This window comes from Acinonyx jubatus, chromosome D4, assembly GCF_027475565.1.
Source record: "Acinonyx jubatus isolate Ajub_Pintada_27869175 chromosome D4, VMU_Ajub_asm_v1.0, whole genome shotgun sequence".
NCBI lineage: Eukaryota > Metazoa > Chordata > Mammalia > Carnivora > Felidae > Acinonyx > Acinonyx jubatus.
Genome location: NC_069391.1, coordinates 2,467,926 through 2,494,248, shown reverse-complemented (window position 1 = coordinate 2,494,248; position 26,323 = coordinate 2,467,926). Strand labels below are relative to the sequence as shown.

General features: G+C 61.2%; 1 protein-coding gene across 3 annotated transcripts in view; it reads left to right on the top strand.

The window, feature by feature from the left end:
* VAV2 (vav guanine nucleotide exchange factor 2) overlaps nt 1-24,150 on the top strand; it is a 160,756-nt gene extending 136,606 nt beyond the window's left edge. Inside the window, exons 12-28 of one of the 3 annotated variants that reach the window (XM_027051809.2) lie at nt 965-1,051; nt 2,841-2,926; nt 3,649-3,781; nt 6,225-6,334; nt 7,233-7,334; nt 7,761-7,849; nt 10,070-10,086; nt 10,926-10,947; nt 11,432-11,559; nt 12,326-12,400; nt 13,757-13,809; nt 14,713-14,829; nt 16,979-17,066; nt 17,963-18,086; nt 18,758-18,844; nt 19,772-19,926; nt 23,222-24,150. In XM_027051809.2, the coding sequence (XP_026907610.2) occupies nt 965-1,051; nt 2,841-2,926; nt 3,649-3,781; nt 6,225-6,334; nt 7,233-7,334; nt 7,761-7,849; nt 10,070-10,086; nt 10,926-10,947; nt 11,432-11,559; nt 12,326-12,400; nt 13,757-13,809; nt 14,713-14,829; nt 16,979-17,066; nt 17,963-18,086; nt 18,758-18,844; nt 19,772-19,926; nt 23,222-23,269 (1,521 nt within the window). In that variant the 3' untranslated portion in view covers nt 23,270-24,150. Of the gene's footprint in view, nt 1-964; nt 1,052-2,840; nt 2,927-3,648; nt 3,782-6,224; nt 6,335-7,232; nt 7,335-7,760; nt 8,973-10,069; nt 10,087-10,925; nt 10,948-11,431; nt 11,560-12,325; nt 12,401-13,756; nt 13,810-14,712; nt 14,830-16,978; nt 17,067-17,962; nt 18,087-18,757; nt 18,845-19,771; nt 19,927-23,221 lie in introns of those variants that run through there. The other 2 variants (XM_027051812.2, XM_053204412.1) reach the window with 2 other exon arrangements.
* The last annotated feature ends 2,173 nt before the right edge of the window (nt 24,151-26,323 follow it).

The following is a 26,323-nucleotide window of genomic DNA, read 5'->3' as shown; positions in this document are numbered from 1 at the left end:
CTGGCTATGGCCTATACATCTTTAGTCTTTGCAAGGTGACATTTCCCAGAATGATTGCCCCCCCCCCCCCCCCGCACACGGTTCTGACCCCTGGGGACGGCTGTCACCCCTTTTGTGTCCGTTGCCCCCTGATCACGCTCACCTGGGTCCCCAGGCCGGGCACAATACCCAGCACGGGATAGGTCCCCTCAGCACTGCGGCTGGCCAGGGTCGGGGAACAGTACCCCCAGCACCTCCCAGGGTGCACACCTGACCTCTGTCTCCTCTGGGCTTTGGGCTTCCTTTTGCCTTCTGTCTCCATCTGTGGCTTCTACCCCGTCCCCTGGCCCTTGGGTGGTCTGTGCTGGCGGGTGTCGCTGATGAGCCAGGCCTATCCTGTAACGTTTCTGCCTCGGGGTCTCAGATTCTGCCCCGCCAGTGGGGTCCTTCTAGGAGCAGGCAGGAGGTGCTGGAGGGGAGGCTGGATCCGGCTCCCCACCTCGGCCTGGCTCAGGGATTCCACCCAAGGCGGCCCGTCCCCCTGCTGGGCTTGGGTCTCTGGCCCCCATTCAGGGCCTGCTGCCTGGATTGCAGCGGGCACCGCCCCCTGGTGGCCATTGGAAGGACAGCAGCACATGGACGGCCGGAGCTAGACCTTGGGGTCACCCAGTTCTGTGAGGCTGTGCAGGAGCTCGGGGCCTGCCGGGTGCCCACTTCCCGAGAGCTAAGAAGCGGGCTGGTCAAGTCTAGGTCGCTGACTGTTTTCCTTTTGTCCGAGCTAGAAGGGGGTCGAGTGACAGGGCAGAGAGACACTGTCCTAAGAGGCAGGGACTTGGGGTTCTTGGCCCAGGGACACGTGCCGTTTGGGGTCGGTTTTACCTCTCCTGCCTTAGTTTACTCGTGTGTCACCCCCGTGGGGTCTCGAAGGCCGCCAGCTGCGGTGGCTGGCAGCCTGCCAACCCCTCCCCCGCCTCGTTGTTTTCAGGACTTGGCGATGTACATAAACGAAGTTAAGCGGGACAAGGAGACCCTGAAGAAAATCAGTGAATTTCAGAGTTGTATAGAAAACTTGGTAAGTGTAGCTGATTCTCCAAAGCGTGGAGATTAATTACGACCGTATACACGCATTTTAGAAATTACTTTCACGATCCTGATATTCAGTAAGCAGGTGGGTGAACACACTCTGTCCGTCTGTCCGTGCACACTTCACCCACCCCACACGCTCTGTGGGGCACGAAGGTGGTCCGCTCGCTGAGGGGCAGGGTCTGGGGAGGAATGGTATTGACCCCTCCCACCCACCCCACCTCCCCCACCCCCCCCGGCCTGGACCAAGGACTCTCTGGGGTCCAGCCTAGAGCCCGACGCGGGGCTCGAACTCACAAACCAGGAGATCGTGACCTGAGCCAAACTCGGACGCTCGCTTAACCGACTGAGCCACCCAGGTGTCCCGAGATCTGCTGAACGTTTCAACCAGGCTCTCTGCACCCTGACACTGTTGACATTTGGAAACATTTTTGTTTTGGGGTCTGTTCCGTGCGTTGTAGGATTTCGAGCAGCACCCCCTTGTCCGGGCACTCTGGGTGTCAGTAGCACCCCTCCCTTGGGGGGCCCAGACGTGGCCAGATGTCCCCCGAGTACAGAGTTACTCTGGCCGAGAACCACTTTCTCTGTCCGGTCCCTGAACTGGGCAGAGTCCGGGTGAGTCCGTCAGGGGCAAATCAACACAGAAACTTTTGCAAGAGCAGCCCCTGGATGCCTTTGGCCCGTCCGTCACCCACCAGGCCACCTGTTCACACGTGTGGCACGGGACACGTGCCTGATGTGTGGTCAGCTGAGAACAGATGCTGCCAAACAGCGTTATGAAGCAACCCCACCTTTCTGTCTTTTCAGAAAGAGAAACATGCCGAGGGCCGAGGAGGTGAAGGGTAGATGTGCCCCAGCCCGTTGGCAGTGGTGCTAAGTGCCCGGTGGGGTCCTCCCCTGGGATCACCTGATCACCGATGTTTTGGGGTGTTTTTTTTTAAAGAAGTGTTTACATGTGATTGATCGTGTTCCTTAAATAACAAAAATGAAACAGCGGTGCTGAGCAGCGTGGAGCAGCGTGGAGCATTCTCCCGCGGACCCCGTCACCGGCAGGTGGACGTGGTCCGTCGGCTTCGGCACATCAGAGGTGGGACGCGGGCCAGGGCTGGCGGCCGCGTGGGTGCTCGCCCCCCGACGTGTGACCCCAGAGCTGGGCTCTCCGCCTCGGCCCAGCAGCTCGTGCAGAATTCAGGAATCTCACAGAGAACCGGCCGTCGTAGCACCCCGGCCACGGCCCGGCCAACGTGCTGGAGCACTTCCCTCCTCCCCTCTCCGGCGTGGGTAGACCCTTCCTCTGTGAGCCACGCAGGGAACGCGTCATAATGCGCCCTCCCTGAATCGAAGCGGCGTGGAGATACAAGCCCAGCGAAATGAGATCTCGGCAGAGCGGCGAGGGCTTCCACTCGAGGCCTCTTCCTGCGGTGGACGCAGCGCTGGCCCCCGTCTGATAGGCGCCGTTTGTTCTCTTGAGCTCGGTGTCCCTGGCCCTCCCTCCCAGGGCCCTGCTCTGGGCCGCACACAGCAGCAGCCTGTTCCCGTTGCCCTGACCCACGCCGTCAATGGCTCCTTGTTCCCGCCGTGCTGAAGGGAGTGCTCCACGGGGCCAGGGGAGGGCCCGGTCCTCCCCCGCCATCCCCTCCCACCCTGCCCTGCGCACCAGCCGGGAGGCACAGGCTCCCATCCCTCGGTTCTGCCTCCCGTGTCCGTGGGAAGCAGGCCCGCCTGGGCGCCCGCCCCGCTCCGGTGCTGGGGCTCACAGCCTCGCCCTCTCTTTCCAGCAGGTGAAACTGGAGGAGTTCGGGAGGCCGAAGATTGACGGGGAACTGAAGGTCCGGTCCATAGTCAACCACACGAAGCAAGATAGGTGAGCGGGCAGGGTGGCAGCCCGTGGTGGTCGGGCACCCGCTCCCCAGCGGGCTGGAAGCGGCTTTTCCCGGGGAAGGAGCCGCGTGCCCGGTCAGCCCTGTGTCCTGCCTCAGTCGCTTCCTTCCTTCTCGTGAGACTGTCCACACCACACCAGCCGGTGGCCGCCCTGCCCGTGGCCGGCACTGGGCTGGGCTAGGCTAGGGGGCAGCCAGAGGCCCTGGCGTGCGAGCTCCCAGGCTCCCCGGGATTGGCATGGGCAGCGAGGCTGCGCGAGCTCCCTGTTGCGTGACTACAGGGGAGGGCTTAGCTTCGCACGGCCCCTGCTTGTTCAGAGCCCTCCACACCACCTACTCTGTGCGAGGCCTGGGGCTGTGGCTGGGGTCACGGTAGATAGGGATCCTACCCCCACAAGGCTTCCAGTCTGGTGGAGGGTGGAGCGTGGGGGCCTGAGGACCCATATGATCCTTGGGCCATGGGGGCAGGTAGCCAAGGAGGGCTTCCTGGGGGAGTTGTATGGAGAAGCTGAGACCTGCCAGTGGGGGAGCGGGGGGCGGGGGGCGGTCAGAGATGGCAGGTGAGCCAGGCGTAGGGGTGGGGCTCCGGGTCGGTGAGGGATCAGCCCTCCTGCTGCCCACCCCGGCCGCACGCTGGCTGTCGGGGGCCTCGGAGCACGGGGCGCTGGCCGCACTGACGGGCCCCCTGGCCGCACTGCTGGGCCAGGTACTTGTTCCTGTTTGACAAGGTGGTCATCGTCTGCAAGAGGAGGGGCTACAGCTATGAGCTGAAGGAGGTCATCGAGCTGCTCTTCCACAAGATGACCGACGACCCCATGAACAACAAGGACGTCAAGAAGGTGGGCCCTGGGCCGCCTGGTGGCCGGCAGCCTTCTGGGCTGAGGGAGGAGTCGTGGGGAGGCCTTGAGAACGGCGTGAGCCGGGCCGGAGGTCAGCACTGACGCCGACTGGGTGGCTCTGCAGTGCGGACAGGGGCTTCCCTTCTGTCACCCTCTTGTCCCTCTGACTTCTGAGGACAGCACGCTCACTCCGTGCCAAGTCCGGCGCTTCCCTGGCCCTTTGTCTGACTTTTCTCGGGGCGGGGACGCCCCTGGGATCATGGTTCCTGGGTGAGGGGAATGCAGAGGGGCTCTGGAGAGAGCCAAGCTGAGACCATGGCCATCTGACTCCAGCCCACCTTCCCCCGGAAGTAAGCAGGCCTTCCCTTTGGAGGAGGGGTCCGAGTGGGCCTCACTGTGGGTCCTCAGACACGAAGACGAGCCAGGGGGCTGTGGTAGCTGAGGCGGGGCTGTGGCTATGGGGGGTGGGGGTATGGCTTCTGGAGGGTGGGGCTTTGGCAGCTGGGGGTGGGGCGGGACCGCTGGGGGTGGGGCTTTGGCAGCTAGGGCCGGGGCGGGGCCGCTGGGGGCGGAGCATGGCTGCTGAGGGGGGCCATGGCTGCTGCTAGGAGCAGGGTGGGACTGCTGGGCGTGGGGCTTTGGCAGCTAGGGGCGGGGCGGGACCGCTGGGGGTGGGGCTTTGGCAGCTAGGGGCGGGACGGGACCGCTGGGGGTGGGGCTTTGGCAGCTAGGGGCGGGGCGGGACCGCTGGGGGTGGGGCCTTGGCAGCTAGGGCAGGGCGGGGCCGCTGGGGGCGGGGCATGGCTGCTGAGGGAGGCCATGACTGCTGCTAGGGGCAGGGGTGTGACTGCTGGGCGTGGGGCTTGGCTTTTGGGGGTGAGGGCATGGCTGCTGGGGTGAGGGCATGGCTGCTGGAAGGCAGGGCCGTGACTGCCGGGGGTGGAGCCGTGAGTGCTGGGGTGGGGCTGTGACTCCTGGAGGGTGGAGGGGGACTGCTGCTGGGGGTGGGGCCATGACTACTGGGGGCGGGGCCGTGACTGCTGGGGTGGGGCTGCCACCCGCCCTGGTTCAGTCTGGTTCGGAGGCTATTGCATTCAGTGTTTGAGCACCTACTGTGTGCATCCCAGACTAGATCTGGGGACCAGGAGCCAATGTGCTGAAAATTCCAGACTCTGGACTTCAGAGCTTGCAGTACAGAATGCAGCTACCTTCTGGAAGGGCTATGGGGGGTACACCACTCATCCCCGCCCGATGTCTGAAACAGTTCCCCAGGTTCGGGGCTGAAGGCACAGTCCCCGGGCCCAGCCCCTGGCTCTGGGAGGCAGGACCTTGCCCTCGGCAGTGGAGGGTCCAGGGCTGCGGTGCCCAGCACAGGTCCAGGCTGAATCTCTTAACCATCTGTCTCCCCTTTTCCTCCCCTCTCCTCATGCTTCCTAGTCTCATGGGAAAATGGTAAGCACCCGGGCCCTCTTCCTTTGCCTTCCTTCCCTCAGGGCCCAGCCGGCCCTTCCTTCCTGAGCCTGAGCTGGAGTGGGGGCCCCAGGTGGGCCCGAGCAGGGCCAGGGCCAGGGCCAGGGCCAGGCTCCTGGCTTTCTTCTTCCTTGGTCAGGCCCTGGGTGTCTTCATCAGGAAGGTGGTGTGCATACATGATGAAGAATGCCCTTACAGAGGGTAGGAAGGAAGGCCCACCTGCCTGCCCTGGCCCCGCCCACCCCCCAGGTCCCTCCTGGTGAAGGACCACAGGTGGTCTTTCAGCGGGCGAGGCTTTTGTGTATTCTCACCCTGCGTCTGTCCTATTTTCTTTCCCTCCCCTCCTCCCTTTCCTGCTTCCCTCCTTCCCTTCCCCCCTCTCCCCTTCCTTCCTTCTCTCTTTCCCAGTCTCCTCCCTCCCTCATTTCTTTCTTTCTCCATTTTTTCTAACACAAATGGGCTCAGACTTTCCGCACTCTTTCTGGGCCTCTTAGAAAGCCCCTAGAGATGGCCAGGCCTGGTGGGTGGTCAGGGCAGCTGTGGGCTGGCTCTGCTGCAGGCCCCCCCCCCACCCCCCCCCACCCCCCGCCCTCAGCCCACGGCCTTCTCCAACCTTTTGTTTTGTTTGGTTTCTGTTCTTTTACTTCAGAGCAGTGAGTTTTTTAGCCTCACATTTAGGAACTGAAAGTGGGCAGGCCCGTTCTGAGCACAGGCTCCCTGGGGACCCAGCTCCACCCTTAGAGACGGCCCTGGCTGAACCCGCCGAGAGTTCAGTCGAGGGCACACCTCGGAGGGGGTAGGAGAGGGGTCCCTGGACGTCTTGTGAGAGGGGTGTGCACGTGCAGACACAGGCATGGGTGCGCCATACACGTGCACACAGGTGCAGGAACGGGTGACCTGGACGCGTGTGCCTGTGTGTCCTCGTGCCCAAGCCCATGCCAGTTGCGAGCTGGTGCCCCGTCTCCTCCCGCAGTGGTCCTACGGCTTCTATCTAATCCACCTCCAAGGAAAGCAGGGCTTCCAGTTTTTCTGCAAGACAGAGGACATGAAGCGGAAATGGATGGAACAGTTTGAGATGGCCATGTGAGTTCAAGGGCGACCGCAGCGGAGCCCCAGGTGGGCTTTATCCAGGACCCCCGCAGACCAGGGTATTGCAAACACCCAGAGAGACTGGGGCAGGCTCTGTCACACCAAGATCCCAGGCGCACCTCGGTGGCACCCCAGCTGCATTAAACTCTGCCTGGGGCAGGAGAGCCTCCCTCTGGGACAGCCTGAGGCCCCTGAGGCCCAGCCTGGCACAGGTGCCCAGCAGAGCAGTGGGCGGCCAGGGACGGCTTCCGTGCCCAATGGACTCCCAGTAACCCGGGTCCTCAGGGCTTTACAGGCTGGTGGATGGTCACTTTTTTGTGAAGGCACGGGGCTCTTTCTCCATGAAATCTAGAAGGAGCCTCAATACGTCCAACAGAGAAAGGCGATCACGGGGTCCCCAGACACAGCAGACCTGGAGGCCAGAGTGGCAGGGTCCTTCTGCACGTGGGTCCTGCCACCAGGCAGGCTGGGGGCCCCCGGGCAGGTGCGCTCCCCTCCCTGTAAACAACTTCGGGCTCCGTCTCGAACACCTGGCCTTACTGTGTCACGTCCCGTCGTCCATCTGTGCTTAGGTCAGTACACCGTTTAGACTTTCAGTTTCAGGTCTGCGTCCAGCGAGGCCTCTGAGTGTACGTCGGCTGAGCTGTGACAAACCCCGCACCTGCCTACAAACCCTCGCCTAGACACAGCCCCCGACCATCCTCCCAGAAGGCTCTCGTGCCGGCGCGGCCCCGTTTTAAAGCCCCCACTCAGATCCTCACTCTGCCCGGGGTGTCGGGGCCGATCCGGGCCGTGAGTCCTGGCCTCCGGCTCCTGAGCCTGGCTGGTCCCCAGGTAGGCACTGTTGCCTCGGTGGAGCTCAGGGAGCCCGGCCCTCTTTCCCTCCCGTCAGGTCAAACATCAAGCCAGACAAAGCCAATGCCAACCACCACAGCTTCCAGATGTACACTTTTGACAAGACCACCAACTGCAAAGCCTGCAGGATGTTCCTCAGGTGAGGCCCCTGGCCCGGTCCCTCCCCCCCTCCCCAACCCCAGCCCGCCTTCAGGGGAGCCTTGTGCTGTGTCTGTCCAATGTCCCGTCACCCTGTCCACCTACCACCCACCAGGCCAGTGCTGTGCTGGGCCCAGAGGGGCTGGGGAGTGTCCCTTCAGTGTCACTAGATCCGTCCGCCGGGTGTTCCGGATCGAGCCGGGAGGGAACATGGCTGTCCCTGTGGGTGCCCAGGGCCTGCTCTGCGGCGTGGCAGGAACAGGGCCGGGAGCGGTCTGGGCGGAGAGCCAGCCCCAGGGTCGTGGGGGCCTGGGGTTTTCGCGTCGTGCGAGGAGCAGATGGCAAGGCGGGCAAGGCAGGCCTGGTGGACTTCGGGCCTTGCCCTCGGCACTGTGTCTGACTCACGTCCCACCCTCCCCCTGCGCAGGGGTACCTTCTACCAGGGCTACCTGTGCACCAAGTGTGGTGTCGGGGCGCACAAGGAATGTCTGGAAGTGACCCCTCCCTGCAAGATCAGTGAGTACCGGCTCCTGCCCTGCCCCGGGGGCTGGTCCTCGGGGCCCCCTGCCCGCTCCCAGCCAAGGGCCCCATGGCTCACAGCTGCCCTGGTACCTCCCTCCGGGCCCCGGCTGCCTTCACACGCTCTCCTTTCCTACCGCGGGGACCCCCTGGGGCCGGGACCAGATGAGAAAACCGGGGGCCCAGAGAGGAGAGGACACCTGCCCCGGGTCACACAGTACGAAGAGGCCCAGCCGGTGGGCTGTCCCCTGCCGGGGCCTTCCCTCCTGGGGCGCTCCAGCATTTCTCTCCGCCTCTTTGCCTCCCCCACCCCACTGCCCCACTCGTTTACAACCTGGAGACTCTCTACCCCGAACGGGCACAGAACATTCGTGGCAGGTGTGTGCAAGTTGCCTACCACAGGGAAGCATCGGTCATGACTGTCCCTTGTCCCCGGTTCTCCTGTACCCGGAGAGGACTGGCATTCCGTAGCCACAGCGACAGCCCCCTCAGCAGACGGTTTACGCGCACACGTGTGCACACACAGGCACGGCACCTGCAGCACTCTCATTCTCTCCGTGCCCGTCGGTCAGGGGAGAGCCTGAGCCTCAGGGAGGAGAAGGGACCAGAACCTGCCCAGATATCAGCCGGACTCCTGCGGGGGGTGAATTTTGGGGAGTTCCCAGCCTGCAACCGCTGTGGCCGGAGCCCACAGGCACAAACTACAGCTTTTAGCTTTGCCTCTCGATACCGCCCTCTGGTGGCAGCGTGCCCGTCACATTAGTCCACGGGACGGTTCATGTGTTCTGGCATTTTTCTTTTTTTTTCTGATCCTAAAAGTAACATATTTACTTACCAAAGGTTTGGGGGCGGGGGGAGAAAAAATACAACAAAGAAGAAAGTAAATATCGCCCCTGAACTTATCAAGAAATAACCAAAGGTAGTATCTTGATCTATTATTTCCTTCTAACTTTTCTGGTTTAAAATGAATCTTTCTGGGTTTTTAGTCTCCTGGTTGTTAAGCAGTCATTTCCCATAGAAAACGTGGGAAAAGTAGAGAAGTGTGAAGCAGAAGATGACCTCCTCACGACCCCACCAGACAGACGCACCGCCGTTCACGGACCCCTTTTCCGAACCTCTGCAGACACGCGCCCGCCCAGCCTCTTACGTTTGTTTTTCGTAACGCCTATAGTTGGGGTGTCACCAGATGGACAGCTTCGTATCTTTTGCAAGCCCAAGTTCTCATGACCAGCCGCCCCATGTCATTAAAAGCCTGCGGTGGCTGCCTGGTTTGATTCCGGAGAGTTCCGAGCTGGGCTGGTCCTCGGGCCTTTCGTGCCGGGCCTGGGCTCTGGACAGGACTCCTTGGCCTTCGTCAGCTCTGGCTCCGGGCTGGGCCCCTGACCCGAGGAAAGGCAGATTAACTCTTTGTTGCCCCAGGGGCCAGGATGTCCCAGAACGGCGCCGGCCACTCCCAGAGGGCCTCTCCCGTGGGAAGCCTTGCTGGTTCCTCCTGTGTGGGTGCCAGCTACGCATCACCCGCTCCTCCCCGCCCGATGCCCACGGGGTCTGTAGCCTCTGCCCTGTAGAGGCTGTCGGCGACCGTCCACAGCAGTCGGCCACGTGCGTGTCGGATGGCGTTGAGGTCACCATAGCCACGCACTTTAGGCATCGTGGTCCCTGCTTTGTCTGGTGGCGGACTGGCGGCCCAGCTTGTCAGATGGCTGGGGCCCAGCCTGGGACTGTTCCTCCCCTGGGGTCGCCCCGAGGCAGGCAGAAAGGATCTTGGGAACACCTGCCTTCCGTCTGACATGCCCGTGAGCGAGCACACCAGCCACTAGGTAGCACGCGTCCTGACATCTCTTGTCACGCGGCCGTGGCGGGCATCACTAATCGGTGGTGGGAGCTTTGCCTCTGAGCCCACGTGGGCCCCAGTGGTTCAGGCAGCTTCGGCCGTCGGAGCAGACCTGGCCCACGCAGGGAACCTGTGTGCCAGGCTGGGGTCCCCCGCGGGGCCCCCAAAGCCAGAGCTCAGAATTCGCCAGCAGAAGGAATTGAGAGACTTTTGCAGTCACCTGCTGTGTGTGCCTGTGACCCATGTCTGCAACCAGTGGCCTTGACCTTTGCCTTGCTTACCCACCTAGGCACCCCGGGCAGCTCCTGCTATGCGGGCGGGCGCCACCTGGGTCCCCAGGGCTGGTGGCTTGTCTGCCAATGTGTCTCCCGCTTCCTTTTCAGGTTCTCCTGCTGACCTGGTGAGTCTTCTAGACTGTTCTCCCGCTGCTCCATGCCCCACACGGCCCGTGTGCCTGAGCCCAAAACACCCTGTGGTTCCTGATATCATCCCTCCCCCACCCCGGGGCCACACTGGCTAGCACACAGGCCACTGTTGGTCACCGGGGGCCTTTGATTTCCTTCGTGGGTCCCCGGGCACAGCCAGCTGGAGGCCCCTGACAGCCATCGCCCTGGCCGGGCAGCCCCCCGTACTCTGCTTGCCTGGTGGCTTGTGGGTGCCCAGCTCTGTGACATGCGTCTGCCCACCTGCCCCCCTATCCTGGCTTAGAGCCTTCTGTTCAGCTGACTTAGGGATGACGTCCCTGAATTCACTTATGGGGTGTGGACATCACGTCTCACCCCAGGTGTGGAATCTGGTCAAATTAACTAGCACTTAGAGGGTGCTTACTAGGCCTTGGGGGAGGGGGGGGTACAAAAACACCCTCACGGAGGAGGAAAGACATAGCATTTAGTCCTACGCAGCAGGACATGTCCCAGAGAGAGATGAAAAGCTCCAGGCTGAGAGCAGGGAGGTCCCAGGGCTGGCATGGTCAGGGCAGGCTTCCTGGAGGAGGTGGGAATTAATGCAAAGGGATGGGAGAGGAAGGGATGGATGTCCCAGGACTGTGGAGGGTGTGAGAATGGGGGGGGGGGGGTGTCCTAGTGAACCAGTGTCACATCTACCTGTGGGTGTCTGGATGTGTCCCTCACCTCCCCCCCGCTTCCTGCCTCAACCCTTCTCTCTGGGGGTGTGGGGGGCAGGGAGTGGCGATGCTTGGCCGCCCTCCCTGATCACCGTGGTTTGTCCTTGCCCTCACAGGACGCCTCTGGAGCAGGACCGGGTGAGTCTGTGGGACCCGGGCCCTCTATCAGCGGTCACTGTGGGAGCCGGGCCTGGCCATGGTGACCTGCCAGCCTCACCCAGCCTGGCCCAGCCTTCCAGACTCCAGGCTCCCAGGGAGTGTGCTCCCTCTACGGCCCGGTCTCCGTATATAACTATATGCCTCCGATCAGGTTCCGATGAGCCACAGAGCTGCAGAGAAGGGTCGGGTCCTTTCAGGAGGGAGGGGCTGTAGCTGGAGACCCCCTCCCCCTCCTCCTCCCTGTGCAGGGTGGGCCTCACAGCACCTCCACTGTCACTTGGCCGTGTTCCCCATGTGCCCCGTGTCCTCATTCCCCCTGCTTTGCGCTGTGTGATAGGAACGTGGCTTTTAACCGTTGAGGACGGGAGGCCTCGCGAGCGGTGCGTCCAGAGCCGTGATGGGCCGGCTGCCGGCTGGGACCAAGTTGCTGAGCGAGGGTCCCCCTCCTGCCCTGTATCCGCAGGTCCCAAGATGGTGGCCGTGCAGAATTACCATGGCAACCCTGCCCCCCCTGGGAAGCCAGTGCTGACCTTCCAGACGGGTGATGTGATCGAGCTGCTGAGGGGCGACCCCGAGTCTCAATGGTGGGAGGTGGGTCCTGGGGACCCAGAGGGGGTTGAGGCCCCTTGGGGCAGATGCACAGAGTCCTGTCGCCCGGGAGGGGCAGGTGTGGGGGTGAAGGACCGTCCCGGGGAGAGGGAAGTAGGCTGTTGGCAGGACTGCGGTTGCCTCTTGGCCGTCATCGTTGTTTTGTGATGGTCCTTGTCACTACATACTTACTTATGAATTTGTTGTACTAGACCGTGCCTTCACAGAACTGGAGATTCGGAAGGTGCAGAAGGGTGTCTGTGATATAAAGTCTCTGTCCCACTCTGACCCCAGCTGCCCGGTTCCCTGCCCCGTGTGTCACCAGAGCCATCGGTTCTGGGTGGCCTTGCAGACGGGCTTTGCTGAGGTGATGGGGGAGGGGGGGTGAGGCGGAGCTGCCTGGAGGACCATGAGAGGCTGTCCCGGGCAGAGGGGAGAGCGAAGGCCGAGCCCCGGCCCCCGTAGACCCTCCCAGGCAGCGTCTGCCTTCCACCGGTCCACACGCCCCTTCCGTGTAGAAACACCCTTGTAGAGCAGAGAGCTGGGGGTGGGGCTCTAGCCCCAACCCCGGGCCTCAGCGTTCCCATCTGTGAAGGGGGGACACCACGTGCCTTCCTGCCTGACGGTCATAAGGTCAGCTGAGGCTACGGCAGGAAGTGGTACCAACGCACGGTCTTCTTCTTGGGAGCTGTCCTCGCCCAGTCCTAAACGGCCCACCCCATGCACTCCCGCTGGCCAGGCCCGGCCCCCATCGTCTGTCTCCTTCCAGGGTCGGCTGGTGCAGACCAGAAAGTCAGGCTACTTTCCTAGCTCGTCCGTGAAGCCCTGCCCCGTGGATGGAAGGGTGAGCACTTTGCACAGAAGCTTCTGGAACTCAGTGGCCAGGAGCCTGGGGGCTCTGCGGGCTGTCTCCTCACTCGGAGCGTCTGGGCTCGTTCAGGACGCCCTTGCTAACTGGCTGTTGTGAGCTGACCCCAGAGCTGAGGACTGGGCCCGGAGAGCAGATGGATGGGTGGGGGGGGGGCCAGGGCCAGGGGGCTGGGTGCTGCATTTCTCGTGGTTTTAGAAACACAGAAACGGGCATTTCAGCAGCAGCCGTAATGGACAGAAGACCCAGAAGGTTGCCTTTCTCCAAATTTTGGGGACTCTGTACGTCTTCTGGGGCCATTGCACAGCCCCCAGGGAGCAGAAGACTCCCGCAGACGTCAGAATTCAGAGCCAGACCTTAGGGTGTTTAGAAAAAACACCCTATGTTTTTTCTAAAGAAAGGCAGTATGGCCTTTCTTTCGGCCGAGTAGTGTGGACCAAGCCTTCCTCTGCTACAGAAGACATCACATAGTCAGCCTTGAATAATTTAATTACTTCTGCCCACCCCCCAAGAGGGCATTTCATTCATTCATTCATTCATTCATTTTATTTATCTTTAGAGAGAGAGAGAGAGAGAGAGAGAGAGAGCGCAAGTGGGGGAGGGGGCAGAGAATCTTAGGCAGGTTCCAGGCTCGGCATGGAGCCGGACGCGGGGCTCGATCCCACAACCCTGGGATCATGACCTGAGCTGAAATCAGGAGTCGGACACTGAACTGACTGAGCCCCCCCAGACGCACCCCCCCCGCCCCCCACCAAAGGCATTTAAAAGTACAAGAGGGAACTTTCTCCAGAGGGAGCAGGAGGCGGGTCCCAGACTGCACAGGAGCCCTGCTACGGCCTTCAGGCCCTGCCCGGGGCCTCAGTTTCCCCATCTGCGTGGTGAAGGGCCTTGCCCAGCCTGTGGCACGGTGAGGGGAGGCCAGGCGTGGGGTCTCGGGCTGCCCGGCCTGCGTGTGGCCTGCCGCCTGGATGCCTTTGGGGCTGTGAACCCATCTGTGGCAGAGAACTCGGCTGTAGGCTGTACCCCTGTCACTGCTCTGAAATTCCTGCGGTCTTTGGTCACCCCTTCCCTGGGGGATAAGTGCCTTGTCGGTTGGTTGCTGTTCGTTCAGTCTCATCAGTCAGTCAAACCCCCTGAGCATCTACTCAGGGACAGCGAGTCCCGGCTGCTGCCCTTAGGGACGTCCCCATCCAGTGGCTCCAGGGCTGAGTCCACAGACGCCCTGGTAGCCAGTGCTGGGCTCGAGGGTCGGGTCACTGATGACAAGCCCCCTCTGGCCCCACTCGGGGCAGCCCCTGGGGGGACGTTAACGTGTATGCCCTCTCCTGCCAGCCGCCCACCAGCCGACCGCCCTCCCGGGAGATCGACTACACGGAATACCCCTGGTGAGTGGGTCAGCCGCGGTGCCCTCCCCCCTGCCCGCGAGCAGGCTGGGACGCGGGGCCCCAGGGCGGCTGAACCCTCTCTGGCTGTGTGTCTCTGGGAGCCTGGTCGGGGGGGGGGGTCTTCTGTTCCCCAGGACAGGTGTTCCTATCGGCTAAAAGAGGTCACGGGGAGAATGAAGCTTTTTTTTTTAACGTGAGTTTAATGGCGCTTCGTCGTAGAAACTCTACGAAAGCGGTGTATTTAAGGCTATTGACAGTTGCACACTGATCCGTGTTGTCGCTCCAGGAGAACAGTGGGGCCGTTTGGACGGACAAAAGCACGAAGCCGGGTTTTCTAGGATTGGGGCACAGACCCCAGTCGGACTCGGGGTCCAGCTTTTATCGCTCTGCCCACTGGGCGCCCCGGGGTGGCCTCGGTGGTAGCAGGTCCCTGTGCTTTGCGCCCTGTGGTGGCCCCAGAGCGGCGGGCAAACTCCTACCCCGGGAGCATCTGGCCTTGGGATTTGCATTCGGGGCTCGCCCCACGGGCCCGGCGGCGTGACGCTTGCGTGCTTGGTGTCCCGGCCTCTGCACGTGGGCTTGGCCTCCCCCTCCACGTCGGAGATGCCGCGGGTCCACCCCACATGTGAGCTTTTATGTGTTACCGCGTTGTCAACGGCGAAAACCCAGAAATGCGCTCCAATGCACGTGCTGCGTCGGGCGCCTCTCGCAGGCCGGGTTCTGCAGCAAAGCCCTTGGGGCCGGGCTGAGGTCTGGGGTCCGGAGATCCCCCCCTCGCCAGCCCCTCCTGCAGGGGCTCAGCCTCGTCCCCGGACGGCTCCTTATGCAGGTCAGCGCGGTCGCCGAGGCCTGGGCGTCCTCGGCTGTCCCGGTGTTAACCATCCACTTCCTCCCACCCGCCAGGTTCGCAGGCAACATGGAGAGACAGCAGACAGACAACCTGCTGAAATCGCACGCCAGCGGGACCTACCTGATCAGGGAGCGGCCGGCCGAGGCGGAGCGCTTTGCCATAAGCATCAAGTACGCGGTGGCCCGGGGTCAGGGAGACCTACCCCCCCACCCGCCCCGGGGCCACTCTGGACCACGGAGCCCACGTCCCTCTAGGTCCTGTGCTCGTTGGGTTTGGGAGTGGCCATGGACCGTATTGCCCAAAGCAGGACACTTTAGAGACGGGAGAGTGTCTGTGGGTCTGCACAACGTGGCTGGCCCGGGACGTGGGTGAAAACGTCCGGCCCAAAGCCACCCCTTGGGCTCAGTCCCCCGTTGTTCGGGTTGCGGGGACCACACGTGGGCTCAGGTGCAGAGTGGGACGGGGCCGGGGCAGGGATGCCATACGAGGTCAGGGACTTCCCAGCACCAGTGGGCTTCGGGGGAAGGGGAAGGTCACACCGCTGCGACCTGTGGCCTCGGCCTTTGGCCTGGGTGTCCTCCTGCCCAGCGGCTGCCCCCTCGTGCACCGTCTGCCACCGCCCCCTCAACAGATGGAATCTGACCGGTGGGCGGCCACCTTCGGCCTAGGACGCCCACGAGATGGGCATCTTGGGTCAGGCCCCCGACAGCCCACAGGCCAGCAAACAGAGGGGTCTGTCTGCCATGGTGACCCCCAAGGTCCAGTCTGCTTTGTGTGCTGCCCCAGAGGGTGGCCTGTGTCCAGGGGCAGGCCCCTCCCAGCCTCACACCCCAGCGTTAGCAACCCCTTCCTCTGCACCTGGACCCAGTGGGGGCCGAGAGCCCGGCCTGAGGGCACAGCCCTCACATGCGGTCGGCCACCACGCCTGTGTGCATGTGCATGTGTGAGAATGCCCCTCCCCTGTTCCAAATCCAAGAGAGGACGGTGGGTGGGGACCCGTGCTCATCCAGGGCCGGGGTCCCCCTGTGCAGACGGGCGCTGAGGGCCCCCAGAGGTGGGATGGCTGGAGGTCGGAATCTGCCCCAGCCTTTCCACAAATGCTTGGAGCCGGAAACCAGCACGCTGGCTCTACAGTACAGAGAACAAGGAAGACCGGCGTGGGGAGGGACAGACGTCCGGTGAAACAGGCGGACACTGCCCAGGCCACCCGCTAGGCAGGGCCTGCTCCCCAGTTGAGGTTGCTGTGCACCGCGGTGGCCAAGGGGAGCCTCGCGAGGTGTGACCGTGCGGTGGGGCTGTGACGGCCTCAGCAGGGCCCTGGGAGGAAGTGGGGTGTGGACCGTGTGGCAGGTCTGTGGTGGAGGTGACAGAGGTATCACTCGCCAGATAGGAGTTCACCTGGCACCTCTGTGTGGCCGGCCTGCAGGGCTCCCCCTGGGGCTGAGACCGGCCCAAGGAGTTGGGGTGCGGTGAGCGTGCACGGCCGACTTTGAACCCTTGAGAAACAGTGGGCAGTGGACGGAGGCCCCTCGGGAGAGGATGCTGGGCAGCTGGCACCTGATTATTTGCCGGTTGTTTATGCCACTAACTGATTTCCGGTTGTGAAACCGGCCTTGCATTCTTGGAGTGTCCCATTTGGCTGTGGTGTGAGGTCCTTTTAACTGTTCGGGTTAGATAGACGTACGCGTGGGGAGAGATTCAGTTTGCCGAGGACTTTTGCATCTGTAGAGGCGTTGGTGTGTTTCCTTTTCCCGTGATGTCTTCGTCTGGAGTGGTGTCTGGGGGGGAAGGGAGGCTCTCCGACAGGGTCACATTGGAACTGAGACCTGAGGACTCGAGCTCAGGAGGGGAGGATGGCGGGAGGGTGGGCCTTCCCGGCAGAGGGGCAGCTCTGGCGGGTGTGCGTGTGGCCTGTCTGGGGATGCCCGTCGGCTGGAGTGGAGGGTGCAGAGGACAATGTTAGGCGGCATCGGAGCTGGGCGGGCTGCTCCCCTGGGGCCTCAGGGGGCCATGGTCAGACCTTTGACTTTATAAACCAAGCCGTGAAGGCCTCGCCAGGCGACGGGGAAACAGGGAGAAGGATGACGTCCCCCGTGCAGAGAGGGGGATGAGCAGAATCCCAGGACAGGAGGCCCCCGTGGGCTGGATGGGGCCTGAGACCCTGCTGGCTGACCCTGGAGAGGCCCAGGAGGGGGTGGGCCAGAAGGGCCCGGGGCTGGGGGTGAGAAGGCGAGGGCAGACAGGTAATAAGCCTGGACCCCTGGGGGCCGGGGGCCACGTGGCCCGAGTGGTGACCCCGAGGCCCACGCATTTGCCCAGGTTCAACGATGAAGTGAAGCACATCAAGGTGGTCGAGAAAGACAGTTGGATCCACATTACAGAAGCGAAGAAGTTTGAAAGCCTCTTGGTAGGTGATCCCGTGGCTCCCTCGGGAGGGAGGCCTGGCCTGCAGGGTCGTGGGAGGGCCCGGGTGCCCCACTGCCGCCATGGCCTCTGTAGGCTGCACTTTCCTGCCACCAGGGAAGATCCAGGGAAGTGGGTTTGGAGGGCACCTTGGGTCAGTTAGGTCACAGCCCCTGCGTTGAGGCTTCTGCCCCCAGAGGGCCCAGTGGGTTCACCACGGTGCACAGTGAGGGGAGGGCCTGGCCTGGCCTGCCGTGCGTCACTGCAGCCACCCCCGCCCCCCCAGCGCCTAGCCCCGCAGCCCGGCCCCCAGGCGCCCCAAGGCACAGTTCTTAATGTGATTGTTAAATTAGGCCTATTGTGTCTTTCCTAAATGACCTGAGGTCTTAGACAAGGCCGCTGTGGCCACAGAAAAGCACAGAGTAGAGAAACGTATCCCCAGTCGCCCCGCCCAAAACCCCGTGTTCGCATTCAGGGGAGGCCCCTCAACCTGTCACGATGGCTGGGGTGTGGCTCGTATCTACGGTTTTGAAACAGAACTGTTGCCCATGACGTTCGCATACTTTCCGCACGCCGGTAATCGTAGGGCATTCGGTCTCTGGCACGTGCTATTCTTTCTGGAAGCCCTTCCCTGCTGTCGGGGCATCCCAGCGCCATCCTCCGCGTCGGCCCCTGGTTTTCCTGTAGCAACAGCTGGAGGGAAGCTACTGGCTCAGGGGCCCCTCGGATTCTGACCGCCCACCCTGGGCGGCGTGCTGGGCCGAGAGCAGGGGTGGGGAGCCCTCGGGGGCCCGGAACACAAGTCCCCCAAGTGAAACCGAGGTGGGAGAGGGAGGCCAGGGCGCCTGGGGGGCCTGCCTGGAGGCGGTGACAGTGGCAGTGAGCACGTGTGTCCCGTAGGAGCTGGTGGAGTACTATCAGTGCCACTCGCTCAAGGAGAGCTTCAAGCAGCTGGACACCACGCTCAAGTACCCCTACAAGTCACGGGAGCGCGCGGTCTCCAGGGCCTCCAGCCGGTCCCCAGGTAACGCCCGCACCCGCCCGGCACACCGGTGCTCACCCGGAGGTGTCCGTTCTGCCCGCTTCCCACGGCCCTGGCTTTCACTGCCCACCTGCCCTCGAGGAAAGCTTTCCTGGGGGACCCAAGCCACTGGCCCAGGCGCCCCCCCCCCAGCCCATCACAAGCACCCCCCCGGGCCAGGGTGTCCTCCTGGTCCCTGCGGCGGGTAGGGAGTGCCAGCTCTGGACTGCTGCTCCCTGTCCTGGCGCCCTTGCCCGGGGGTCGGCATGGGGTGAGAACGGGGCAGGTCCCACCTGCGCTCAGATCCCTCCCTGACCCCCAGCCCCCCGGGGTCCTCACTGGGAGGGAGCCAGATCTGGCACCTCGTTTGCGGGCAGGACTCCACGGGGACAGGGCAGCGTCTTGCTTGAGGCCACCTGGAGTTAGAGGCAGCGTGGGCCCAGCGTGTTTGAGGTCCCGCCCATGACGGGCCCTTGAGTGCGCACCTAGTGAGGGCCGGACAGGTGGCTTCGGACGCGCCGGAGCCTGCCCGCCCGCCGGGAGGGGGTCCCGCGTTGTCCAGGCAACAGGCACGGAGAGGTGGCGGGAGGGGCAGCCCCGCCCGGCAGGCCTGGCCCCGCACCCCTGCGCTCTGCCTGCGCGCCCCTTTCACGTTCTCTCTCGCCTCTTTGCAGCTTCCTGCGCCTCCTACAACTTTTCTTTTCTCAGTCCTCAGGGCCTCAGCTTTGCCTCCCAGGGCTCCTCCGCTCCCTTCTGGTCAGGTACCGCTGGTGCCCGGGGCGTGGGGGGGCCCGGCCTGCCGCCCGCCGGCCCGCGGCCCCCGCCGGAAGGCGTCCGCAGCTGCCCGTAGCCCGGCACGGGACAGGGCCGAGGGCACAGGCACAGGGAAGGGACGGCCTGGCCGGCGGGGACGGGGCGGAGGACGCGGTCAGGCTCGGTGCCTACCTCCTCACCGCCATCACCTCTCTCACGCGCTCACCCCGCCCGCCACCCCCCGGCTTGTCACCCCCTAGCCCCCCTCGCTCGCTGAGGGCTTTGCCTCTGGTAGCGGCGGAGAGCCGGGTGGCCGCCCCCAGGGTGACAGAGGGATCACACCGGCGGACCCCCCCCGGGCGGGCCCTGGAGACAGGGGGACTGGGTCTCAGCTGGGCCCGACTACTTGGCCCTCCGCTGCCAGAGTCAGAGCCCTTCCCTGGCCGCTGCGTCTGTCCCCTCCACCACGGTCATTGTCCCCTGCCCACCAGGACTCCTGGATCCCCAGCCGAGCTGGCCCAGCCCCGTGTCCAGTTTGGTTTGGGGACCTGGAAGCCAGGCACTGGCACCCCGGGGTCTGGCCCCAGGTGCTCCGTCAGCATGCAGGCTGGGTCAGCTGAGTGACCACTGGGCAGGTGACACTCGTGCACCGGGCTTGCAGGGGTGGGGCCCACGCGAGTCGTAGTGATCAGAACCTGAGCACCTGCTCTGAGCCCACGATCACATTTGTTGGCTGTGACTCGGTGTGAGTGCCTTCGCGGGAGGGTCGCGTGGGCCATGGCCTGCAGGTCTGGGTGGAATTGAAGAATATCCTGTCCCTTCAGAGCCTTTCTGCAGGACAGCCCTCCTCTCTGGGCATGGGGCCGGGCACCGGGGGGACCAAGCTGGGCCCCCTCCCCCACCGGCTCTGTGACCCTGCCCATCTGCCCCAACAGTGTTCACACCCCGTGTCATCGGCACGGCCGTGGCCAGGTACAACTTTGCTGCCCGGGATATGCGTGAGCTCTCACTGCGGGAAGGCGACCTGGTGAAGATATATAGCCGCATTGGCGGGGACCAGGGCTGGTGGAAGGGCGAGGCCAACGGACGGGTAAGCGGCTCAGCCCCGGGCCAGGTTGGGGCAGGCTGGCACCTCAGCGTACCTGCCCCAGCACTGTGACGCCCCCTCTGAACCATAGACCCGAGCTGCCCGGGTTGGAGCCGGATCCAGGCCTTTCTGGCCCCGTATCTGTGCTCGGTCCCGTTCTGTGGTTGTGGCCACTGCAGGGGGACGTGTTTTACACACACGCTCCACATTACCTGCACGTACTCAAGCCCTCTTTGCAGGCAGAGAGGCCGCAGGACCACAGCAGGGCGCTCAGGTGTCCTCACTGGCCTCCCTTACATGCTGGGGAGACGGGAAGGGGCACACTGTGTTCCCACCCACTCTGCCTGAGGATGCCCTTCCCTGTCTACCCCATGACCTTGCAGCACTCCATGGCCCCTTATTCCTGTACCCCTTCTGGACCCCCTGGCTTTGACCGGGTTTGTCAGCACTCACCCAGCAGGGTACTGGAGCTCGCGTGGGGCAGCTGCCCTTGGCAGGCACACCGGGCTGTGCAGGGTTCGCCTGCCTTGGCTCCCGTGGCTCATCATTCCATTGTCAGGTGGTGGAGCTGGTCTGCTTCCACCTAGCGTGTTGTCTGCCCCTCGGAGGCCTCAGGTCAGATCCATTTTCCACCCGACAGCCCTTCAGAAGCATGAGGCCACCGAGTCCTAGGTGCTGGCCTGGAGGGCTGAACCACTGGTTTTCAAAGTGGCCCTAGGGGCGCCAACATTGGAGGCTCCTGGGGCTGTATACTTAGGTCCTCCTCACCCAGATCATGGGTAAAGCAGTTTCCCAGGTGATTCAGAACTACCGGTTTAGAGTGTGACTAGATATTCCTGTTGCTTTGGCCCCGTTATGAAGTGATTCTTTTTGTCCCTGGCAGTCCTTGCTTCCAAGTCTACTTTGTCTGCTCTTTGAGCAGCCCAGCTTGTTTGGAAGGAGTTAATGTTTTGCGTGGCAGACTTCACTCTCTCATGCTTTACTTTCAACTTTTCTGTATTCTTAAATTCAAGGTAGAGATAAGATAAGATGTTATGTTACACATATTTTAAAGCCACTCTGATCTGACCATCTCTGCCTTTTAATAAGAGCATTAGCCCATTTACATTTAATGTAATTACTGAGCGAAGATTTAAATCCATCATCTTTCTGTTTATTTTCTATTTGTCACATCCATTTCTTCTTCTTTTTCTTCTTTTTTTTTCTTCTTCTGCCTCCTCCTCCTCCTCCTTCTCCTTCTTTTTGCCTACTTTTGAATTGTCAGCAATTTTTTTTTTTTTCTATTCCACTTCCTGCCTCCTTGGTTGGTGAGTTACACATTCTTTTCCTATTACTTGAATGGTTACTCAGGGATTATAGCGTGCACTCTGACTTCTGAGAGACTATTTTAAATTAGTACTTTTACTGCTTCCCAGATAATGCAAGGACCTTACAACTTCTGACTGTACTCATCCCCTCCCAAATTTGGTACAGGTGTTGTCGTGTATCTTAATTCTACATATTTTTTTAGTCCCATTAGACATTATTTTTGTTTTAAGCAGTTAGTTTCGTTTAGAGTTCCCACCTGTTTACCTTGCCCCAGGCTCCCCATTCTTTCCTGCTTTGTTGTATTTCCACCCAAAAGCATGTTCCTGCTGCCTGAAATTCCTTCTTCTAAGTATGTTTTCTAGGGTGAGTCTGCTACTAATAAATTCCCAGTTTTTGTGGAATCTGAACACCTCTTTGTTTTACTTCCTTTTTTTCAATGTTCTTATTAGGAAATGTTTACAATTTTTTTTAAGTTTATTTATTTTAGGTGGGTGAGGGACACAGGGAGAGGGAGAAAGAAAGAAAGAGAGAATCCCAAGCAGGCTCCGAGCTATCAGCGCAGAGCCCGATGTGGGGCTTGAACTCATGAATCGTGAGATCATGACCTGAGCTGAAGTCAGACACTTAACCGACTGAGCCACCCAAGCGCCCCTCTAATTTGTTTGGATACAGTTTCAAGCTTAAAGAAAAGTTGCTGTAGCTCTTTGTGCCCAGAGTTACCAATTAAGAGTCGTTTGTGTGTTTATCACTTATGTTCTCCTTCGCTCTCTGCTTGTTTTTCTCTTAACCATTCGACAGTAAATTATAGAAGTCCTATCCTTTCCCCCACTAAAGCCCTAAGTACTTCAGTGTCCTACAATCAAGGACATTCCCCTTTAATAGAATATGATTCTCTAACCCACAGTCCATATTCAGATGTCACCGGTTATCCCGTGTCTCGTCTACCCAAAGGAATTGCATTTACTTGCCATGGCCCTTAACTCTCTTTCTTCTGGAACGATTCCTCAGCCTTTCTCAGTCTTATATGACTTTGACCTTTTTGAGGAGTATAGGCCAGTTATTTTTGTAGGCTATCCCTCAATTTAGGTTTGTTTGATATTTTCTTCATGATGAGGTTGAGGTCATATATCTTTGGTGGGAACATAATGTGGGTGTTGTATCCCTTTCAGTACTGTAGTGTCCCATCCAGAGGTATATGAGGTCAGTTTGTCCTGTTGTTGTGACGTTAATTTTGATGACTTGGTTAAAGCGATTACCTGTTGAGTTTCTCCACCATGAAGTTACTGTTATTCATGAGTACCTTGCAGGGTAACACTTTGAAATCAGGTAAATATCCTGTCCCCCATCAAACTTTCATCTACTAGTTCTGTCACTTACTGATGAATTTTGTCTGGTCAATTCTTTCTATCATGGTTGAAAAACAGTGATTTTCTGGCCGTTGTGTCTTGAACACCCATCGAGAGACGTTCTATGCTAAGAGACAATTTTCCCCTCTCCTGGTCATCCCCCGAGGGATCAGTCGTACCTCCAGCGAGACCTGCTTCCTTTTTGTGAGGAATTGTGTCAAGTTCATTTTTGGATAGTATCGTCCAGGGGATTACTACTAATCCGGTAGTAATCCATTTCCGTTACCTGCATTTTCTCCTACTTTCTGTCACCAGGTCCTGATTGAATAACGAGCCTGTGTATAGAACGGAGGATTTAATTTTTTTCTGGCTGGCAGGTAGAGGGAGAGTATGTCATCTTGAGCTGCCGGGGGCAGGCGCGTTTGAGGGTCATTCCTACCCCGGGGCCGCAGCTCCCCCAGGCTCCCAGTCTTTGCCGGGGCCCCCCCTTGGGGTAAGCCTGGCTTCGAACTCCAGTCTTTTGAAGGATCCCCCATTTCCACGAGCCTCTGCTGACCCTCACCCCGACACGTGCACATACGTGTGCAGACACACGCAGACCCGTGCGCACACGCTCTCTCATGTGACCCCGCCACCTTTTTCAGATCGGCTGGTTTCCTTCAACATACGTAGAAGAGGAGGGCATCCAGTGACGACGACAACACGGACAGGGCTCATGGATTTTCTTCGAAGAGTCCAGCTCTGAAGTCTGTCTCTAGCTCTGTGACTCAGAGGGGACACGCCCGCCAACCTTCCAGTCTTCAGCAGCCCGTGGGGATGGGGAGGGTGTTCAAAATCCTACATGCAAACCGGCCCACCTTCAGTCTGCCCTCGGTGGCCTGTCCTGGGTACGCTACTTGTACATAGAGGAGAGCCGGGCCAGCCCTGTCGTGACGGCCACCACCAGAGCGCCGAGGGGAGGGAGTGCCTGGGGCGTCCTGAGCCAGGCTCTGGGTGACAGCTGAGGCCGGAGCTCACCTGGCCCCTGTCCTGTTGAGACGGCATTCGGGAGCCGAGGTCTGAACAGCAGGTGCTCCCGGGGAGGACTGGGACGGCAGAGGGGGCCTTCCCCCAGCCCCTTCTGCTCAGCCCTGGACGCTCAGCCTGCCTGCTTCCTGCCGCTGCCGGGGGGCAGCCTCGGGCCCAGAGAGTCAGAAGGGACCGGAGCCAGGCCGTTTGCCGCAGCCCGTGCTCAGCCCCAGCTGTGCTCAGGTGTAGGAGAAGAGAGCATCACTAGGGGGTCCGTGCGGGCCCCCTTCACTCCTCGTGGCCCTCCGCGTGAGGGGTGTGCAGGCTCCGCCCGGGGAGGGGGTCCCTCTCTCAGGAGGGCGCCTGAGCGAACGATGAAGGGGCCGACCCTCCTCCCCAGCCAATGGTACTGTTCCTGCCCTGAACCCCAGGAATGCGTCTGTCCTGTCCTGCTGTCAGGTGGATACACCTTTTGTAAACCCTGATGTGGGTGAGAAGAAAACAAGAGTTTTCCCCTCGCTCGGTCCCTGCTGGTCACATTCCTCTCCAGAAGGAGCCCCCCCCACCCCGGAGTCTCCTGTGTCATGCGGGGTGGTTCCTGAGGGGCCTCCCAGCCTCCCCACCGGTACCGGCCCTTGCGAGACTTCCTCCTGCCGCCTCGAACTGGGCCTGTGGCCCGCTCGAAATAAGTGCTCTTGGGGGTGGCCCCCCTACCCCCCCGAACTCCCCCTCCTGACTCCCCCTGGCCTTTGACCTCTGGCTCTCTCGTCCGGACCCTCTCCCTCCCTCGGTCTGGATGTTGCACGAGACCTAGCGGCGCCACCTCCCTGCGAGCTCCGTGCCAAAGCTGCTGGCGAAACCTGGGCTGTGTGTGTCCCCTGCCCCTCGGCCAGCTGCCCTGCCCTCTGCAGGGCGCGGGGACCGGGCAAGGCCGGGCGTGGGGAAGGCCAGCCCCTGCTGCCGTGGCTGCTGTTGCCCCGCTGCACCCTGGCGTTCCTCTGAAGTCAGCCATGTGGCCTCCAGGCTCAGCTCACACGCACAGTGTCCCGGCCCGGGGAGGAGGCAGGGAGGGGTCAGGGACGGTCAGCAGCCAGGGGAAGAGGGAAGGTGGTCCACAGAGGCTTGAGGCGCGAGGGTGAACAGGATCGTGTTGGGGGGCAGAGGGACACGGGGAGGGAAGCAGAGAGTTGGCCTCGGAGAGAGCAGCCCCGAGTCCCCATCGTCAGGGCACATCCAGCACTTTGCACACGCAGCCCTCTGCCGATGGCCCAGCCACGAGCCTGGGGGGTGTGCGGGGGGGGGAGGGGGGGGGACCCAGCCGGCCCCTTTCGTGTTTACTGTTGTCAAAAGGGTTTTGTTTCTCTTGTTTCGATTGTTTTGTTTCCGGTTTGGCCTGTTTGTTTTTTAAGGGAAAAAACAGTTTGTAATTATTTCCTCCAAAGCTCCCATTATATATCTGTGAATAAGAAGGAAGATATTTTATAAGAGCAAGAAAATGATGTATATTTGAGGTTATCGTGAAACGAGGCGTCACGACAACGCAGGATACTGAGAAAACATAATTTAGAACGCTGGTTTTTGTGAATGTTTTGTTTTTGTTTTCCGTTTGTTTTCAAACGTGTTTGGTTTGGGTTTGCACTGCATGAACCCGGAGGGGAGGCAGGCCGGGGGCAGGCTGGGAAGCAGGGGTGGGGGGTTTCGGCAGGAGACAGGATGAGCTCCAGAGGGGCTTTGGACCCGGGGCCTGACATTAGCTGTGAACACTTAGGAGCCCGGTGCATGCGGGTCAGGGGTCTGGGGGTCCCACAGCTGGTGACGACCCCCCAGTGGGACGCAAACTGTACATTTGCCAATAGGTTTTTTCAGACCACGGTTTTTACTGCAAATAAACCTAAGTTCTTTTCTGCAGGAGTGGCTGGCCTTTCATGCCGGGGAGGAGGGAGTGGCTGGATTCTTCTGTCAGTGTCCAGCAGAATCAGCCCCACCTGGACACTGTGAGCCCAGGATGCTGTGGCCTGGGTCAGAGGCCTTGGGGAGGCAAGAGGCTGTGGGTCTGGAATAGATCGTGATGCCAGGGCCACTGCCCGGGCGCCTCCTCCCGGCTGGCCCCGTGCCATGGGCTTCCCACGCCGTGTCCCACAGAATCCTCCCACGGCCATCAGAGACAGTCTTCCCATTTGGGTGGGATTCAACCCTCGCCCTGCCGCCTCTCGGGTATGTCCTTCAGGCCAGCCAGTTTCTTTGTAGGTATATGTTGGAGATAAAAAATAATCTCTCCAGAGAGTGGGTCTATGGCCTTCGACAGAAAATCAGAACAGTAAGGGAGAGATTTATTTCTCCCTCATGGAGACGTAGTCCAGACAAGGTTCCAGGGACCGTTTGGTGCCCCATCCCTAAACCCAGGCCCCTCCCCTCCTCAGCATTGTGCGTCCATCCTCGCTGTGGCCTCATGCTCCAAGGTGGCTGCTGGAGCTCCTGCCATCGAGGCCATGGGCAGAGGCAGAGGCAGAGGTTGGCACAGTGCTTCCCTTTCCCCTCCTTACCCAGAGCTGAGGCACGTGGCCACTCCTGCCTGCAGTGGAGGCTCATACTGACTGCAGGACTTGAGCGGGACACATGGCCTCCCTGGAGAGTGTTGGGGTCCTGTTACTGACGAGACAGGGGCATAGCTGACGGGGTGGGTGACCCGCCCCGGGACCTACCTCAAGGTGGTGAGGATCAAGTGAGAGTTGGAGCCT